We start from the raw sequence: 19,488 nt of genomic DNA, 5'->3' as shown, positions 1-19,488 counted from the left end.
GCTTTTGACAAGTCAATAAAGACTTCTATTGTTTCCTGTTTTTTGTCCATCAGGTTTAGGATGGAATTGATGCACTCATAGACAGCAGTTGTCGTTGGTTGACCTCTTATTTCTGAATCCATGTTGTTCATTACATAGGATGCTGTTTTTATTTATAAATTTCATAAGTTTCTCATACATAACTTTTTCCAGTACTTTAGAGATGCAGGAGGAAATTGTGATGGGTCTGTAGTTATTTACATTGTCTTTATCCCCTTTTTTATATGCAGGAATAACTTTTGATGTTTTTAACACATCAGGGAAAGTGCCTGCCTGAAGTGAGCAGTCGCATAAATGTGTGAGTACTTCAATTAGGTTTGATGCGCTCTTCTTTAACATTGTTGCAGGTATACCATCAATACCTGCCGATTTGGAATTTTTTAGTCCTTTTATTGCTTTAGCTACTTCATCTTGTGAAACAGAACCGATGTACATTGATCCTCTACATGCACTTATTTTATATTCATTTGCCTGGGTGCTCTTAAAGTTTGATTGTAACATATTTTCAGCAACACTTGTGAAAAAGTTGTTAAATGTGTTGGCTACTTCTAAGGGGTTTGTTACTTTTTAATTTTTATGTGATAGTGTTATATTTTTCCAAGGTTGTCTGTATTCTCCACATTCTTTTTTTATAACACTCCACATAGCCTTTGATTTATTAGCTGAATTATAAATGATTTCATCATTATGCATTATTTTTGCTGCTTTTATTACTTTTCTTAATATTTTGGAGTATTTTTTATAGTATGCGCGTACTACAGGTGAGGAATTTTTTGAGTTACATATTTCATGAAGTAGTCTTTTCTTCTGGCATGAAACCCTTATTCCCTTTGTGATCCAGCTGTTTGTTCTAGAGTTTCCCCGTATGGTTAATGTTTTCAGCGGGAATGCAAGTTCAAAGAAATGGGTTAATGTATCAATGAAAGTGTTGAATTTTTCATTTATATCGTTCATTTTGTACACTCCTAGCCATTTTTCTTTCTGTAATAAGTTGTTGAAGTAGTTCACATTATGCTGATTATAGCTTCGATATGCTGCTCTAAAAGACATGTTGTTAATAATACTGCCTTGTACTTTTATGCTTAATTTTTGAGCAAGATGATCACTAAAACCTGCATTGAAAATTTTTAGTGAGGTGTTGTGTAAACTCTTCTTTACTAGAAACTGATCAAGAGCTGTTTGACAAGTTTCTGATACTCGGGTAGCTGCTTTTACTTCAGCCTTTAAATTGTAGGATGTTGCAAGGTTCAAAATGGTCTCCCTATTTCCACTATTCGTGAGGAAGTCAATATTGAAGTCACCACAGATTATCAATTCACAATCCATTTTATTTACTTTATTTAGCAATGACTCCATTTTGTTTAAGAAAAGTTCAAAAGACCCGGACGGTGATCGGTAAACTGTAGCAATAACCAGGTTGAACTGAGTAATTTTTATAGCTGCAATTTCATAATCCTTTTCAACATTTGCCCTAGTTAAGTCAGGTAGTGTAATAAAATCTATATTATCCTTTGTGTAAATTGCTACCCCACCCTGCTTGCTGTTTTTCCTGCAGTAGTAAGCAGCCAAGACAAATTTGTTTTTTTTTCTTCGTATTCTGGATTAATTCTGGGTTAAGCCAGTGCTCAGAAATGCATAACACTGAGATATCATTAAGTTCATGTGTTAATAGAATGTTAATTTCATCGATCTTATTACGCAGGGATTGCACATTATGGTGATAAATTTTTAGTTCAGGCGTATTCACAATTTGGTAATTGGGAATCCTATTTACAGCATCACATACCTCTAGTTTGAATTAGGAACGTCAGCAGTGTTGTATTTACGTTCTTCTTTCTTGTTTATTTTGTTTTCCTTGCTGTTGGAAGGATGTTCAGGAAGCTGATAAATTGTTCTATCCCTTACAAGTCTTTCTTTGATTATTTCACTAACGCGATCACAAACAAATCTTTTCCCTTCATAGTTCAAATGCATTCCATGCTTCGTGTGCAGATTTCCATACAGCTTGCTTATATCCAGTACATCGCACTTAGTGTATTGAGAACACAGTTTCCTTATTTTAATGTTTGTTTTCCGAATTTCTTTGTTTACACACGAACTATAAATCAGATCATGCCTATGAGGAAATGTGGCAACTACTGTGTTTCTGCATTTATTAGCTTGTAAAAAATTCTGTAGCATTTTCACGCAAACCTCTGCTTCATTTTTTGCCACATCGTTTGAACCCATTATACAGACGATAAAGTCATTTTCTTGCATTAATTTCGTCTGAGAGTTATTAGGTCAATTAAAGTACACAACACAGTGGTCACAGATGGTATGGAAATAGCTAACAGACTGAATAATAACTGTATCAGTGTAGTAAAAAACTTAAAATTGGAAAGAAATAGTAAAAAACAGAAGGGTATTAAGGTAACAAAAAGATCATGCAGTATTATGTTCTTAAGACCAGTCGCGGAAGATGAATTGCGGAAAACTATACAGAAACTGAAGTCCATAAAATCAGCTGGTGATGATGAAATATAAAATCATGTAATAAAGCTGGTAAGTGAGCAGATAATAACACCACTGCTGAAGATAGCAAACTGTTCTGTCAGAGATGCAATTTTTCCAGAAAAACTGAAGATAATGAAGGTGGTGCCAGTGTACAAGAAAGGGTATAAGGATGACCCCAACAACTACAGACCAGTTTCACTGATATCAGGTTTCTCGAAAATCATAGAAATGCTTATGTATACCAGATTAGTTAATTATTTGGACAAACATAACATTCTCATACCCTCACAACATGGTTTCAGAAAGGGTAAATCTACAGAATCATCAATTGCCAGTCTAACAGAATACAGTTTACAGTCCTTAGATGAGAAAAAGGTTGTCTCTGCATTATTTCTGGATCTTTCAAAAGCATTTGACGCCAATGACCATGAAATGCTGATACAAAAATTAGGCAACTATGGCATTCGAGGGCAACCAGGTGAATGGATAAAATCATACTTGTGCAACCGCAAGCAGTGTGTATCATTATGAAACTCATACCAATCAGAAACCAAACCCATCAAATATGGAGTGCCGCACGGTTCAGTAATGGGGCCATTGTTATTTAATGTGTTTGTTAATGATATAGGTGTTGAGGAGGAAGAAAAGAAAATATTGTATGCTGATGACATGACAATACTAAATAGTGACCAAAATATGGAACAACTTGAGAGAAGAGAATACATATCAGCAAATGTCACAGCTCAATGGTTGTTGGAAAATGAACTGGTTATAAATCCAAAAAAGACTATGTATGCAGTGCTTAAAAACAAGGAGAAGGCTGTAGACATGGATTTAGAAATTGATGGAACAAGGCTGGAAGAAGTAGAATCTGCTAGATTCTTAGGTATTCTAGTGGATAATGAACTGAAATGGAAAAAAACATATTAATAATGTCTGTAAGAAACTGAGCTCTGTCACATTCTTAATGATGCAGCTATCACAGTATTCAGACAAGAACCTTCTGTGTACAGTGTATCATGGACTTTTCGAACCATACTTACAGCACGGAGTGAGTGTGTGGGGAAACTCAAACAAACAAGAGACAAAACGAGTGTTCACATTACACACACACACACACACACACACACACACACACACACACAAAAAAAAAAAAATTAGGACCATTTTAAGAAGAAAGACCTCTGAAACGTGTAGAAACTGTTTAAAGGAGTTAGGTATCTTAACTTCTTCATCGCTGTTTATAAACAAAACAATAATGTACATCACAAAAGGTAGTGAAGACTGAATCACAAATGCTAGTGCACACACCCACAATACAAGAAGGAAGAATGAAGTACGGAGCATACACCATCGACTGGCAATGCTAGAAAAAGGACCCCAGTACTCTGGTATCAGACTACTAGGAAGTCTGCCTAAAAACCTGCAAGATAGTGTACTTGACAATGACTTTCCAAAGAAACTTAATGACTATCTCATTGAAAAAGAGTTTCACAGTGTTGCAGAATACTTATGCCATTAAATTTGTATATATTGTTATTCATTATTAATGATGTAAAAATGTAAGCTAAAGGTGTAGAAAAATAAGTGATAATGAATGTTAATACTTTGACATGTCCTGTATTGCACATACATTTACTGTACACAATTTAATCTTACAGGATCAAATAAAATTCAATTCAATTCAATTCAAGTACAAGCTAAAGTGAGACAAAAGCACCATAATGCAGGCTGCTTCTGTTACTTTGATCATCAAGTAAATTTGGTCATGGAAAGGGCTACTAAACAAAATTCAATAGCCCTTATATTGTTTCAACACAGTTGTTTGATAGGTTTGGGGGAGGTAACCAAACAGCGAGGCAACCAGTCCCATCAGATTAGGAAAGGACTCCAAACAACACAAACCCACGCTGGCCGCGGTGGTCTAGCGGTTCTAGGCGCGCAGTCCGGAACCGCGCGACTGCTACGGTCGCAGGTTCGAATCCTGCCTCGGGCATGGATGTGTGTGATGTCCTTAGGGTAGTTAGGTTTAAGTAGTTCTAAGTTCTAGGGGACTGATGACCTCAGATGTTAAGTCCCATAGTGCTCGGAGCCATTTGAACCAACACAAACCCATATCCTAGTCAAGCTACCATGCCAGTACTTTACGTGTGGGCGTGTTTTCAATGGGCAGACTGCCAAATAAGTACTGACACAGTGGTAAGTCAGTGTAGAAACAACAAGTGGCAGCTTAGACAGTGCAGAGGGCAATAATCATAATACATTAAAACTTTTCCATCAAAACTAAGATGACTAAGATCACTAGCAAAAATTGAAAACTCTGAAGTATTTCTGTACATACATTATGCATAACAGACATCATTCAGAAATCACAAAAAATGAACAATTTACTTAAATGGATATAAGTCAGTATCACATTACTGTATGTGCATTGCATGGAAAGGGGAATGACTACAGACACAAAAAGTGCAGTAAAGTCCAAGGTCAGAGACATAAATAAGTAGTGCACTGAATAGCCTTTTGAATGCTGTCTTCAGTAGTTGGAAACATACAGGGTTAGCATTTCTGAGAGTGTATATGCTCCACAAACATCAAACATTCCGAAGTTCATAACGTAATTATAGAGGTTACCAATAAGACTTAAACAGAAAGAAACTAGGTGTCAAATGGCAGTTTTAAAGCATCCCCATCAATCAGGTTTAGCTGGCACAATTACAATGTTCACAGACAATTTAAGTGTTGAACAATGGTAAGAAGTTTACCAAGGAAACACAGTAGAAGAGCAATTTAATTTTTTTTTCTAAAAAATGAATCCTGTTGTCCTTCACTACAGGTTAGGATCAATAACGGTGAAAGCCTAGAGAAAGACTGACTAACAATAATGATCCAATTGTCTTGTAACCAGAAGAGAGAGCTTTATGTATCACAGGTCCAAACCAGGCTGACAGATGCACTACAAGCGATGTTGCAAAATTCTTCACCATATCATAAAAAAAGCATACATCAAATACTTTGCACAAAAAAAATGTGGGAAAAATAAAAATTAATTTGCATCACTATTATGCACTCAATGAATAAGTTATGTAAGGAAAATATTGAACTCCATGATGACAAAAGCAGTGAGAAAAAAACATATTAATTCCAATCATAGGCCACAAAATTAAATGGATCCTTCTTAACTGTAATAGAAAACGCAGGGAGAAAAACTGTCTATAGCTAATGGATCAATTAGATTTAGACTGAAAGGTATTGCATACCTCACACGGACACACCAGTTCTACCACTCAACTGTAAAAGAGATCATAAAAAGACAGTGAAAAGTAGTAGTTCTCTTGGCTATGATGAAATTCAACCAAAGTACTAAAATCTTGTGTTGATCTGGTAGCACCGCCCCAGAGTAACATTTGTAATCAATTTTGCTGAGTCAATGTGTATTTCCTGGAAGACTGAAGTATATGGTTGTAAAACCTGCTTATAAAAATGAAGACAGGTAACAGACGTCTAATTATCGACTTACAAGGAGCATTCAATAAGCAATGCAACACTTTTTTTCGGTCAATTTTGGTAGCACAAATGCAGAATCTGTTGTGGGACACTGTGGAATATCCCCACTACAACCCTAAAGGTGAGACACCTTTAGGAGGACTTGAGAGAGATATTATAGCTTTCTGTACATTTACTATTGGTGCACTTCCTAACAAGAGTTATGGTACTTGTTTTGTAACAACTGATAAGCCATTCTCTTTATATACTAGGAACAGGAGGAAGATCAATGCAAATGAGAGATTAAATGTTTGGACTAAGTTGACTGGTACATTGGAAGGAATAATTGATGTACAAGGAGATGTTATTGTATATTACCATGCTTAGTAAACATCCTTATCAAAAAAAAAAAAAAAAAAAAAAAAAAAAAAAAAAAAGTCAGCTACTGAAGCATCTATATCTTCTAAAGGGTGCGGGAGTTCCGACTCTTGGAGAGGTGGGTGGGTATTACAGCATGGCCACACCCTCAGCCGGCAAAGTCATGTAATAGTCTTCTGGGACTCTGAACAGATTATTTTGTTAGATGTGATCCCTCAGTGTGCACTGCTCAACTCTGAAGTGTACTGTGCTACCCTCAGGAAATTGAAGAACTGATCAAAAAACTGAAAATGAACTCTTTCTCCATGAGAATGCAAGGCCTTGCACAAGTCTGCACTCCGAGAGGAATTCACAAAATTTCATTGGACTGTTTGTCCTCACCCACAGTAAAGTCTCAATCCCACATCTTCCAACTTACATGTTTGGCCCAATGAAGGCGCTCTCTGTGGGAAGCAGTACAGAGATTAGGGGGAGGTTATTGACGCATCAAGATGTTGGCTCCAATTTGACCAATGTCTGCATACAGGCCTTCCAAGTAAGGTACATACGGACGTCGCATTGATTGGAGATAACATTGAAAAATAGGGTTTTGCAGTTAAAAGAGTGGGGAATAATATGGTGTACTGGAATCCTGAATAAAATCAACCTGCATTCAGAAAATAAAGTGTTGCATTACTTACTGAATGCCCATCGTATCTACCTCCTTCCCAAGTTTTGAGTATGCGGTCTATTATCCTCTTTCTGAAAAACCTTTTAACAGCAGTTCATTTTGACTTCCACAAACTTCTCTACAGAAAAAGTAATATATGACCTTGCAAACTCAGTTCACATAAACAAGAAAAATTATCCAGCTCGCATTTTCTGTGATAACTGTCAAGCCCTTACATTATGTAGATCTTAAATTCTATTACAGAAATTGCATTGGTAGGGCACTATAGGCTTTTTACTTGCAATGATAATAGCCATATTTTAACAGATAAACAAATGTCACATTAACAAATGATATAGCAGGAATAAGTCTATTTTAAGAATGGGGAGACATTAAATATGATGTATCGCAAATATGATGTATGACACAGTTTGGTGCCTCAACCATTCCTGATTCATGACATTTCTAGGCATCCAGATGGATAATAAACTCATAAGGCACCAACACATAAATAACATTAAGCAAAACCCAGCTCAGTCTGCTTTGCACTTAGAAATCTCTCTGTGTTGACGTGCAGCTGGTATTGCTAACATACTTTCATTCAATAGTCTCCTACGGTGTAATCTTTTGGGGCAATGTAGTTAACATACAGGGTGACTTTTTTTTCCACCGTGTACAAACTCCAGGGAGTGATCAATGAGAGGATTAGAACAAAAAAGATCCAATGAAATGCATGGTTTCCATGCCAGAGACCATTTCTTCAGTCATACTTCATTACAGAGACTACGGTCTAATATGCACCGTACCATGCAATCACAATTAAAGTATGCATGGTTTCCTCCTAGAGGATGGTACTCTTCCTCAAATGTCATCCCTAGTGCCCTCTCCTGCCATAGTAATTGGTAATGTTGTATCTGATTCACGTCTCTTGCTGACTCACCTTGTAGTAGATGTGATACTGTGTTGTAAGCAATGCTTCCATATTCGAATCAAGAGCTTGCCAACATAGTGTTTACTTACGGAGAGGCAAATGACAACAGGCGGGGTAGGCAGCAAGGTTGTATCAGGGGACCTATCCCACTGACAACAACCACAGCATTCAATGTTTGCAACAGTGTTTCACCATTTGTCTGATATAGGGTTGTTTCAGGAAGCAGGAAATCATGAAGAATGTAACCAAAATGTTCAGACACCAGACTTGCACGGAAATTTGATTAAAACTGTGGAAGGCAATCGCCGTGTCAGTAGCAAGCAGCTTGCCCATCAGTACAGAGTAAGCCAGACAACAATGTGGAACATTCTCCATGATAATTTTTACTACCCTTATCACTTACAGAATTTGCAGAGCGTACTAGCGACAGACTTTCCATGTCAGAAGCAGTCCTGTCACTGGTTTCTTTACCAAGCAACCACAATTCTGGGATTTGTTTCATCCATTCTATTCACAGATGAGGCCACCTTTATGCAGAGTGGTATCTTCAAGTTTTATAAGCCATCTGCCGGATAGTAGCAGAGCCCCCATGGTATGGTGACAAAAAATCATCAGCATCAGTGCAGCCAGAATGTGTTGGCCAGGATAACTGGCGACCATATCTTGGCATCAGTTTTCCTTCCATGTCACTTAACAGGTCAGAACTATCTGTGTTTATTGTAGATGAATTTGACTCCCCTGCTGGAAGGAGTGCCACTGATGATTCAAAGGGTTGTGTGGCTGCTACATGATGGTGCTCCAGCCCACTTAGCCATTAACATCTGGACGCATCTCAATTATGTTTTCCCTGGTCAATTGATCGGACAAGGGGGTTCAGTTGCATGGCCTGTTCGCTCACCAGATCTCAACCTGTGTGATTTCTGTTTATAGGGCCATCTCAAAAGTATCATGTATGCAGAGCCCATTCCAAATGTAGAGACACCGGAGCAGCATATTCACACAGCCCTTGACACAGTTCAGATGCAGCCTGCCCAATGAGAATGCATGAGACAGAACATGCTACGGTGCATACACGCAGGTGCTGAGGCACATGGAAACCATTTTCACCATGTACTGTAATTGTGGTTGGATGGAACAGTGCATATTAGATTGCAGTGTCTGTAACAATGTATGATTGAATAAATGGTCTCTAGCATGGAAACCATGCATTTCCAGACACAAGTTCATTAGACTTTTTTTGTTCCATATCAAAAATGGTCCCCCCCATGAACCATGGACCTTGCCGTTGGTGGGGAGGCTTGCGTGCCTCAGCGATACAGATAGCCGTACCGTAGGTGCAACCACAACGGAGGGGTATCTGTTGAGAGGCCAGACAAACGTGTGGTTCCTGAAGAGGGGCAGCAGCCTTTTCAGTAGTTGCAAGGGCAATAGTCTCGATGATTGACTGATCTGGCCTTGTAACAATAACCAAAACGGCCTTGCTGTGCTGGTACTGCGAACGGCTGAAAGCAAGGGGAAACTACAGCCGTAATTTTTCCCGAGGGCATGCAGCTTTACTGTATGATTACATGATGATGGCGTCCTCTTGGGTAAAATATTCCGGAGGTAAAATAGTCCCCCATTCGGATCTCCGGGCGGGGACTACTCAAGAGGATGTCGTTATCAGGAGAAAGAAAACTGGCGCTCTACGGATCGGAGCGTGGAATGTCAGATCCCTTAATCGGGCAGGTAGGTTAGAAAATTTAAAAAGGGAAATGGATAGGTTGAAGTTAGATATAGTGGGAATTAGTGAAGTTCGGTGGCAGGAGGAACAAGACTTCTGGTCAGGTGACTACAGGGTTATAAACACAAAATCAAATAGGGGTAATGCAGGAGTAGGTTTAATAATGAATAGGAAAATAGGAATGCGGGTAAGCTACTACAAACAGCATAGTGAACGCATTATTGTGGCCAAGATAGATACGAAGCCCACACCTACTACAGTAGTACAAGTTTATATGCCAACTAGCTCTGCAGATGACGAAGAAATTGAAGAAATGTATGATGAAATAAAAGAAATTATTCAGATTGTGAAGGGAGACGAAAATTTAATAGTCATGGGTGACTGGAATTCGAGTGTAGGAAAAGGGAGAGAAGGAAACATAGTAGGTGAATATGGATTGGGGGACAGAAATGAAAGAGGAAGCCGCCTTGTAGAATTTTGCACAGAGCACAACATAATCATAACTAACACTTGGTTTAAGAATCATGAAAGAAGGTTGTATACATGGAAGAACCCTGGAGATACTAAAAGGTATCAGATAGATTATATAATGGTAAGACAGAGATTTAGGAACCAGGTTTTAAATTGTAAGACATTTCCAGGGGCAGATGTGGACTCTGACCACAATCTATTGGTTATGACCTGTAGATTAAAACTGAAGAAACTGCAAAAAGGTGGGAATTTAAGGAGATGGGACCTGGATAAACTAAAAGAGCCAGAGGTTGTGCAGAGATTCAGGGAGAGCATAAGGGAGCAATTGACAGGAATGGGGGAAGTAAATACAGTAGAAGAAGAATGGGTAGCTTTGAGGGATGAAGTAGTGAAGGCAGCAGAGGATCAAGTAGGTAAAAAGACGAGGGCTAGTAGAAATCCTTGGGTAACAGAAGAAATATTGAAATTAACTGATGAAAGGAGAAAATATAAGAATGCAGTAAGTGAAACAGGCAAAAAGGAATACAAACGTCTCAAAAATGAGATCGACAGGAAGTGCAAAATGGCTAAGCAGGGATGGCTAGAGGACAAATGTAAGGATGTAGAGGCCTATCTCACTAGGGGTAAGATAGATACCGCCTACAGGAAAATTAAAGAGACCTTTGGAGATAAGAGAACGACTTGTATGAATATCAAGAGCTCAGAAGGAAACCCAGTTCTAAGCAAAGAAGGGAAAGCAGAAAGGTGGAAGGAGTATATAGAGGGTCTATACAGGGGCGATGTACTTGAGGACAATATTATGGAAATGGAAGAGGATGTAGATGAAGATGAAATGGGAGATATGATACTGCGTGAAGAGTTTGACAGAGCACTGAAAGACCTGAGTCGAAACAAGGCCCCCGGAGTAGACAATATTCCATTGGAACTACTGACGGCCGTGGGAGAGGCAGTCCTGACAAAACTCTACCATCTGGTGAGCAAGATGTATGAAACAGGCGAAATACCCTCAGACTTCAAGAAGAATATAATAATTCCAATCCCAAAGAAAGCAGGTGTTGACAGATGTGAAAATTACCGAACTATCAGCTTAATAAGTCACAGCTGCAAAATACTAACACGAATTCTTTACAGATGAATGGAAAAACTAGTAGAAGCCAACCTTGGGGAAGATCAGTTTGGATTCCGTAGAAACACTGGAACACGTGAGGCAATGCTGACCTTACGACTTATCTTAGAAGAAAGATTAAGGAAAGGCAAACCTACGTTTCTAGCATTTGTAGACTTAGAGAAAGCTTTTGACAATGTTGACTGGAGTACTCTCTTTCAAATTCTGAAGGTGGCAGGGGTAAAATACAGGGAGCGAAAGGCTATTTACAATTTGTACAGAAACCAGATGGCAGTTATAAGAGTCGAGGGACATGAAAGGGAAGCAGTGGTTGGGAAGGGAGTAAGACAGGGTTGTAGCCTCTCCCCGATGTTGTTCAATCTGTATATTGAGCAAGCAGCAAAGGAAACAAAAGAAAAATTCGGGGTAGGTATTAAAATTCATGGAGAAGAAATAAAAACTTTGAGGTTCGCCGATGACATTGTAATTCTGTCAGAGACAGCAAAGGACTTGGAAGAGCAGTTGAATGGAATGGACAGTGTCTTGAAAGGAGGATATAAGATGTACATCAACAAAAGCAAAACAAGGATAATGGAATGTAGTCTAATTAAGTCGGGTGATGCTGAGGGAATTAGATTAGGAAATGAGGCACTTAAAGTAGTAAAGGAGTTTTGCTATTTGGGGAGCAAAATAACTGATGATGGTCGAAGTAGAGAGGATATAAAATGTAGGCTGGCAATGGCAAGGAAAGCGTTTCTGAAGAAGAGAAATTTGTTAACATCCAGTATTGATTTAAGTGTCAGGAAGTCATTTCTGAAAGTATTCGTATGGAGTGTAGCCATGTATGGAAGTGAAACATGGACGATAAATAGTTTGGACAAGAAGAGAATAGAAGCTTTCGAAATGTGGTGCTACAGAAGAATGCTGAAGATTAGATGGGTAGATCACATAACTAATGAGGAAGTATTGAATAGGATTGGGGAGAAGAGAAGTTTGTGGCACAACTTGACCAGAAGAAGGGATCGGTTGGTACGACATCAAGGGATCACCAATTTAGTATTGGAGGGCAGTGTGGAGGGTAAAAATCGTAGAGGGAGACCAAGAGATGAATACACCAAGCAGATTCAGAAGGATGTAGGTTGCAGTAGGTACGGGGAGATGAAAAAGCTTGCACAGGATAGAGTAGCATGGAGAGCTGCATCAAACCAGTCTCAGGACTGAAGACCACAACAACAACAACAACATCAAAAATGGTTCAAATGGCTCTGAGCACTATGGGACTTAACATCTGTGGTCATCAGTCCCCTAGAACTTAGAACTACTTAAACCTAACTAACCTAAGGACATCACACACATCCATGCCCGAGGCAGGATTCGAACCTGCGACTGTAGCAGTCGCGCGGTTCCGGACTGAGCGCCTAGAACCGCTAGACCACCGCGGCCGGCTTGTTCCATATCCTCTCATCAATCAATCCCTAGAGTTTGTACATGACAGAAAAAAATCATCATGTATTCCACAGATATGTGCAGTAAAATTATTGTGTAAAGCAGTTACTCAAAAATCTTGCAAAAATCTCTTCAGGGATTCTTACATTTACAAGCCAATACAAATATTCCCGTATGGTATTTGAGTTTAATAACAAGAATGAAATTACGATGAACTGTGCAATTCACAACCACACTACTAGAAATAAAAATTATTTCCATAAAGGCTATGCATCCCTATTTAAGGTCAATAATGGAATTTTACTCCATTTAATCTTAGAGTACGTTTATGCTGCAGCCTCGCTGCTGGAACCTAGTTGCTGGCATATCATACCTCGTTACATTTAAGCTGCGCCTCACTGCTTGCCCCAGAAGTTATTGCCCTGCATCTCCACATAGTTAGCAGAGTGCTAGCAGAGTCGAATATAGCACTGCTGTAAAGACCTTGAAGCAGCCATTCATAGCTCATGTTACGGGTATGTTACGATGGTCATGGTGCGAAACACAAAGCAGTTTGATATCACCACCTGGCACGGATTGTAACAAGCACGAATGGCAGAGGTTAAATGGACCAGTAAGACTCAGTGGGCTTGTTTCATCACAACCAGGCTATGCTAGTGAGCAGCATAATCAAACCTTTTATGTTTGCATTAAACAGCAACTGAGTAATAGATGAGGAGCAGAAGCTGATTCTCTCTCTCTCTCTCTCTCTCTCTCTCTCTCTCTCTCTCACACACACACACACACACACACACACACACACACACACACACACACACACATACCACACACTTAAGTACATTCTAAATAATTCCCATAATTATCAGTATGAACTGATTAGCACTAGTCATAATTTATTTTTAGTATAACTCACTCGTTCCACATCCGTGAACACCCTCCTTCAAGACAGGATCTACAAAAGTCAAAAGATCGACTTCATTTTATTGGGAGAATTCTAGAAAAGTGTAGTTCATCTGTAAGGTGAAAGGTCGACTTCATTTTATTGGGAGAGTGCTAGGAAAGTGTGGTTCATCTGTATGGCAAAAGGTCGACTTCATTTTAATGGTATAATTCTAGAAAAGTGTAGTTCATCTGTAAAGGAGACCATGTACAGAACACTGGTACGACCCATTCTTGACTACTTCTGGAGAGTTTGGATTCCCACCAGGTCAGACTAAAGGAAGACACTGAAGCAATTCTGAGATGTGCTGCTAGATTTGTTGTTACAGACAGATTCAACCAACATGCAAGTATTGCAAAAATGTTCCACAAATTCAAATGGAAATCCCTGGAGGGAAGGACACATTCTTCTCACCAAACACTTTACAGAAAGTTCAGAGGACCAGCATTTTCAACAGACTGTAGGATGATCCTACAGCCACCAACAATATATTGCGTAAGGACTGCAACGACAAGATGAGAAAAGTAGACTCTTACAGAAACACACAGACAGTGTTGCTGTTCTCTCGCTGTATTTGCAAGTGGAACAGGAGAGGGAATGCTTAGCGGTGGTACAGCATAACCTTCACCACGCACCATATTGTGATTCGTGGATTACGTACACACTAAGGGGAAGGGAGATGCATCATGAAAGAATTACACAAATGGGATGGAAATTGGTGGATGTGAAGTACACATACAACATACAATTAAAATTTGCTGGCCCAGGCAGCTTTATCTTGCTGAAATTTAAGTCCAGGAGCTTGGCATGAAGGGCAATGAAATGAGCGCGGAATATTGTTGACGTACCCCTATGCTGTAAGAGGGCCATGCATGATAACTGAAGGAGTCTAGCTATAAAACAAAATGGCACCCCAGGCCACTGCCGAGCCATAGGGAGGGTGACAGTCAGGTTCGTATCCCATCACTGCCCTGGAGCACCTTCAGACAGCTCTTTGGGCTGAATCTTATTGATTGGAGTAGAATTGTCTTCAGTGATGAATCCTACTTTGAACTGAGTCCTGATGACAAGTGAAGACATGTCTGGACATCCCCCAGGCAGCGGTGAGATACCAACCTGAGTGTCGCCTGCCGTGCGACCTGACAACCAGGAGTGCCATTTCTTTTCACAACAGGACCCCTTTGGTTGTCATCGAGAGAGCCCTTACTGCACAGCAGTACATCAATGATATTCTACACCCCATTTTGTTGTCATTTTTGGCAAGACATCCTGGGCTCACATTTCAGTCAGTTAACATCCGCCCTTACATGGCAAGAGTTTTTACTGCTTGTCTTCGGCTTGCCAAACACTACCTTGGCCACCAAGGTCGCCAGTCTCTCCCCAATTGAGAATGTCTAGAGCATTATGGGCAGGGCCCTCCAACCAGCTCAGGATTTTGATGATCTAATGTGCCATTCAGACAGAATTTGGCATGGAATCAGTCAATGTCAAGCCAAACAACTACTTGCATAAGAGCCAGAGGTGGATCAACACATTACTGACTTGCTCAGTTTCTGAAGCTCTATCTCTTGAATAAATTATTCATTTTTTTTCTGAAATTGTAATCATTTGTTTGTCTGTACATCACAAATATTGATTTCTGTCTCATTCAGATAATTTCTTCTTGGTGTGTCTTTTTTTTGTCTTGGAGTGTATGTAGATGAAGACATGATGTGTGAATAAATGAATTAAAAAACACAATGGACAACCACATTTTATCTCTGATGTTTAAGTCTTCTTTGGAGCATAGCAAACACTATTAACTCCCTGATCTACCTGTTTGTACAAATTTCGGCAACCAAACATGGATACGGTGCATACATACTCTTAGCAAGAAGGTTTTTAAACAATGTTGGTCATGAGATTATGTGCAAGTATGTCGATAAATATTAAGTTCATCCAGTGTATCCTTCAATACGGGAATTAAACACTGTCAGAGATAATTCGTATGGGATTGTTGCAACTGACAGTAATTTAGTACTTTTCAAATGAATATGTTATGTGCCAGTATCATGTTTTCCTTGCCTTCCTAGTCTCCCTCCTCCCATGAGCAATAAAAGCATTCCACTACTCACTGAAAACACATATTACAATCATCTACAATCCACAAAACCTTTCCCATTAGAGAGGCTGAATTACTTCTAAGAATCCCCAAGTCACCAAATTTCATTTCATTGTATTTATTTATTCATTCAAGTATCTCCTTGGACCATGGGAGCCACGTCACTGTACGTAGCTGCTAACTCTGGAATCTAAAGAGACTATGTACTGCACTGTTCGTCAGAGTCTAGTATGTGTCAGAAAGGATCAAATTGGATCACATTAGATGCGCCAACAAAGTAGTTATTTATTTATTTTTAGTTTCCAATATCCTCTTGTTGAATGAAAACCATAAACAAAAGTCACTAAACACTGTAAAAATTGGTACACTACACAATGAAAAACAAAGTGGGAAAAACGTAACATGCATGAACAATCCTCTGGGATGTTGGGTGATTACATCATCGAAAATGATAAGACATTCAACACAATATGAAGATCTGACCTTACAAAAGGTACATCCGGTATTTTTCTTGAAAGCTCTATTCTAAAAAAGTCATTGTTTTTTTCCTTTCTTCAAAAAATAAAAGAGACACACATCTAATTTGTTCTTGAACCTTGGTATGCACTCCAAGTGTTTGAAACTGATGCAGATACTAAAACTATCAGTTGCAGTTCATAATAGATAATTAAATAAATTAAATGTTTTTAGGAAATACAGTGTGGAATAATGGCCTCTTAAAAAATTATATCAGCCTAGGACCTAGGAGCAATGAAGTTAGTTTCTTAATATGAAATTTTATTCAATTAAGCAATGATTAAGAAGTGAAGAACTACAGTAATTATTACATGTTCCTTTTTAACAAACATATTGAGCCTTTAATGCTGCAATGTACTGTAGTAGGAATAAATTTATCTAGAGGTGTACCGCATTTATTTAAAAAAAAAAAAAATCTCAGAAAACTTGTTGAGAAGTTGTATTATTTTGTCATTTTACAAAAATATTATGTGCTCGTTTATTAAGAAGGAACACATAATTACTCTTCCTGTTGAAGAATAAGACCATTCTAAGATAGTTATCTTACTTGTGTTGAATAAGGTGCAGATTGTGATCTGGTGTCGGTAGAGACATTGCAGCTTCAATAATAAGAGGGCCCAATGTAACAGAACCAACTTCTAGCCACAGTTCCATTGACGTGCTGTCAACTGATGGAAATCTACAAAAACAGTTGCATATGGTATAATGATAAGACAAATAATTTTCAATGTGTACTCATAAATAACTCATGTTTTTATATGGGTTTTGTAAACTAGAAACTGAATTTGGGACGGGGGGGGGGGGGGGGGGGGGTCATTTTACCCCTTAAAGGGATTGTAAACTGTACTGATCAGTTGCGACAAGCAGCAATTATGTTCTAATATTCAGATATGAAGCACTCAGGCTAGCACACAGTTCTGAATCATAAGATAAGACTGATACTACTTACTTAGAACCATTATGCTGTGATCGGCCACTGCCAGCAGTGTTGGTGTTGCTGTGACTGAAACCACCTCCTGTCGATACATACTGCTTAATTTGTACAGCAGGTAGAACAGCTGTTACACCAGACTTCACCTGACTGCCGTGGAGATTGCATGTAGCTAAGCGCAATGGAGAAGCCTGAAAAGATAAAGCAAACTGCTGCAGAAATCTCTACAGTTCCATGCAACAGGTTTACACAAAACATTAAAAACTGGTTTATAAACTAAAGTGCTTCAAATAATATCAACACCCATTACAGTACAGGACCTATGAGGGTTAGCTGAAATGTTTAAGAATGGATTACACCAAGATTATTCTGAAATAAGCAGCAATAAACTTAAAAAGATTAGGACAATACACCTGATGCTGTAACATTCTGAACTTTAGAGAGCACATCTGCATTTAGGTGAAATTATTACCAAGAGAGCATGAAATAAAAGAACAGACTTGGCAGGACACAAATGGACTAATTTTGAACACATCACTGATGAGTACTCTGCAAAGAATTAGACATCCAGACCAAATCACTCTGAACTTTATTACAAGAGAAAGTACACCTGTATTTCTTCAAACAATAAACACTCAACACCTAACTAACCTTTGAGCTTCAAGGAAGCCTTACCTCAAATAGTCTTGATTTCTATGATACATTTGTGTTAGGCATTCGTTAACTGATTATTTACATGTTCCATGGTTCACATGGTGGCACCATTTCATCACGACATAAAACATGTCAACGGATTTACTGATTGAATAATTTTTTGTGAGCATATAGTTACTCGGTGTACGAGAAGTCCCATACCCTTCTTGACCTAACATTTTTTTAAGGGTACATAAATGGCAATACTTACTTGGACGTAGTCCAAACATGGCTATACTTTAGCTTGACGACAAGATATTTAGTTACAACAAGTCAGAGCTCCAGTATACTTTGCTTTTTAGGTGAGAACGATCCTGGTTAAGTTATTTCGAGGCTGCTAAATTGGGCATGGTTCAGCAACATCTTCAGACTCATTGAAATAGCAACCACAAAGTCCAGTCAACTTACTACAGGAAATAATCAAGTCCAATAAGCCTCAACACCGGCACAATATTAATTTAGAATTCCACAAAACTGTTTAGGAAGCCTTTTCAAGCATAGCTCATGAAATGTTCTGCCAGGTGCAAACAAGGACAAGGAGGTGCATAGACATTCGTGTAAGGCACAATGGTGCAAATAATGATATGATGGATACATAGTTTCTATACGTAAGTACTCCAATATACAATATACAGTTTTTACCAATTATAAGACAAGGTTTTTTTCCAAATTAATCATTTGAAAAATATGGGGTCAGCCTATACTCACAGCTTAAACTATTGCTGCTTAGGTCAACATCTTTACGCCGTGTAGTAGATTAAAATAGGGGTCATCTTACATTTACAGATGAGGCTTTGGCTATTGAGATTTCTTACAAATTTATTTTAAATAATTCCAAAAGGTAGGGCTTAGCAGAATTTTCATTTGAATAAGCTCGAGATTTCCGATATGCCGAAACACACGATACAGTATCAGCCTTGCTCGAACAATCACATGACATGTGACTTGCAGTGCTAGTGCAATGTGCAAGGAATACACGATAAACTAGGAACTAGGACCTAGCCACTACAACAAATCTAATACTCTGCTTAGAAGTTGACAATTACGCAAAAGTCAGCAGGAAATAGCTTTAAATTCTATAAAATTACACCATTTTGTTGTATTTGAACAGGTTTGCAGTAAAAGTTCTCATACATGTACGGATACAGCGTACCACACATTTATGCTGCTTTTTAAGAAAAGGTTACATTCAGAGGTGAAAAATCTTGTACTTCAGAAAACATTACTTGATCCTGAACCAAAGTCAATCTTCTATCTGGGTATGAGAAACTCTAATGATTTACTGAGTGGGTTGCAAATGAGAAATTAGGTCACTGCTCCCATATTAGAATACTGGGGAAAACTCCACCAGCTTTTAATTAGCTTTAGAACAAGACGATAACATTAAGATGAAATGAGAAAGAAAATTATTCTAGAAGTTAGTGTCTAACAAACAAAATAAATCACATTAAACTGATAGCAATTGTTATCACATGAAGAAATTACAGAGAAAAGGCCTACCATGCAGACAGCACCAACAAATGGCACTAGATCACAGGATGAGCAAAAGTTCAAGAATTGCACTGAATTGTGATTGCAATCTTTTA

At 38.5% G+C, this 19,488-nt stretch overlaps 1 protein-coding gene across 1 annotated transcript in view; it reads right to left on the bottom strand.

Moving 5' to 3' along the window:
* Positions 1-19,488, bottom strand: part of LOC124777437 (transmembrane protein KIAA1109 homolog) — a 527,366-nt gene that overhangs the window by 385,688 nt on the left and 122,190 nt on the right. The window contains exons 23-24 of the mRNA XM_047252842.1: positions 17,228-17,400; positions 16,826-16,957 (exon numbers count right to left, since the gene is read on the bottom strand). Of these exons, the coding sequence (XP_047108798.1) occupies positions 16,826-16,957; positions 17,228-17,400 (305 nt within the window). The remainder of the gene's footprint in view (positions 1-16,825; positions 16,958-17,227; positions 17,401-19,488) is intronic.

Source organism: Schistocerca piceifrons, chromosome 2 (assembly GCF_021461385.2).
Source record: "Schistocerca piceifrons isolate TAMUIC-IGC-003096 chromosome 2, iqSchPice1.1, whole genome shotgun sequence".
NCBI lineage: Eukaryota > Metazoa > Arthropoda > Insecta > Orthoptera > Acrididae > Schistocerca > Schistocerca piceifrons.
Note: the sequence above shows the minus strand (reverse complement) of the source record. Positions and strands in the feature narration are given on the sequence as shown.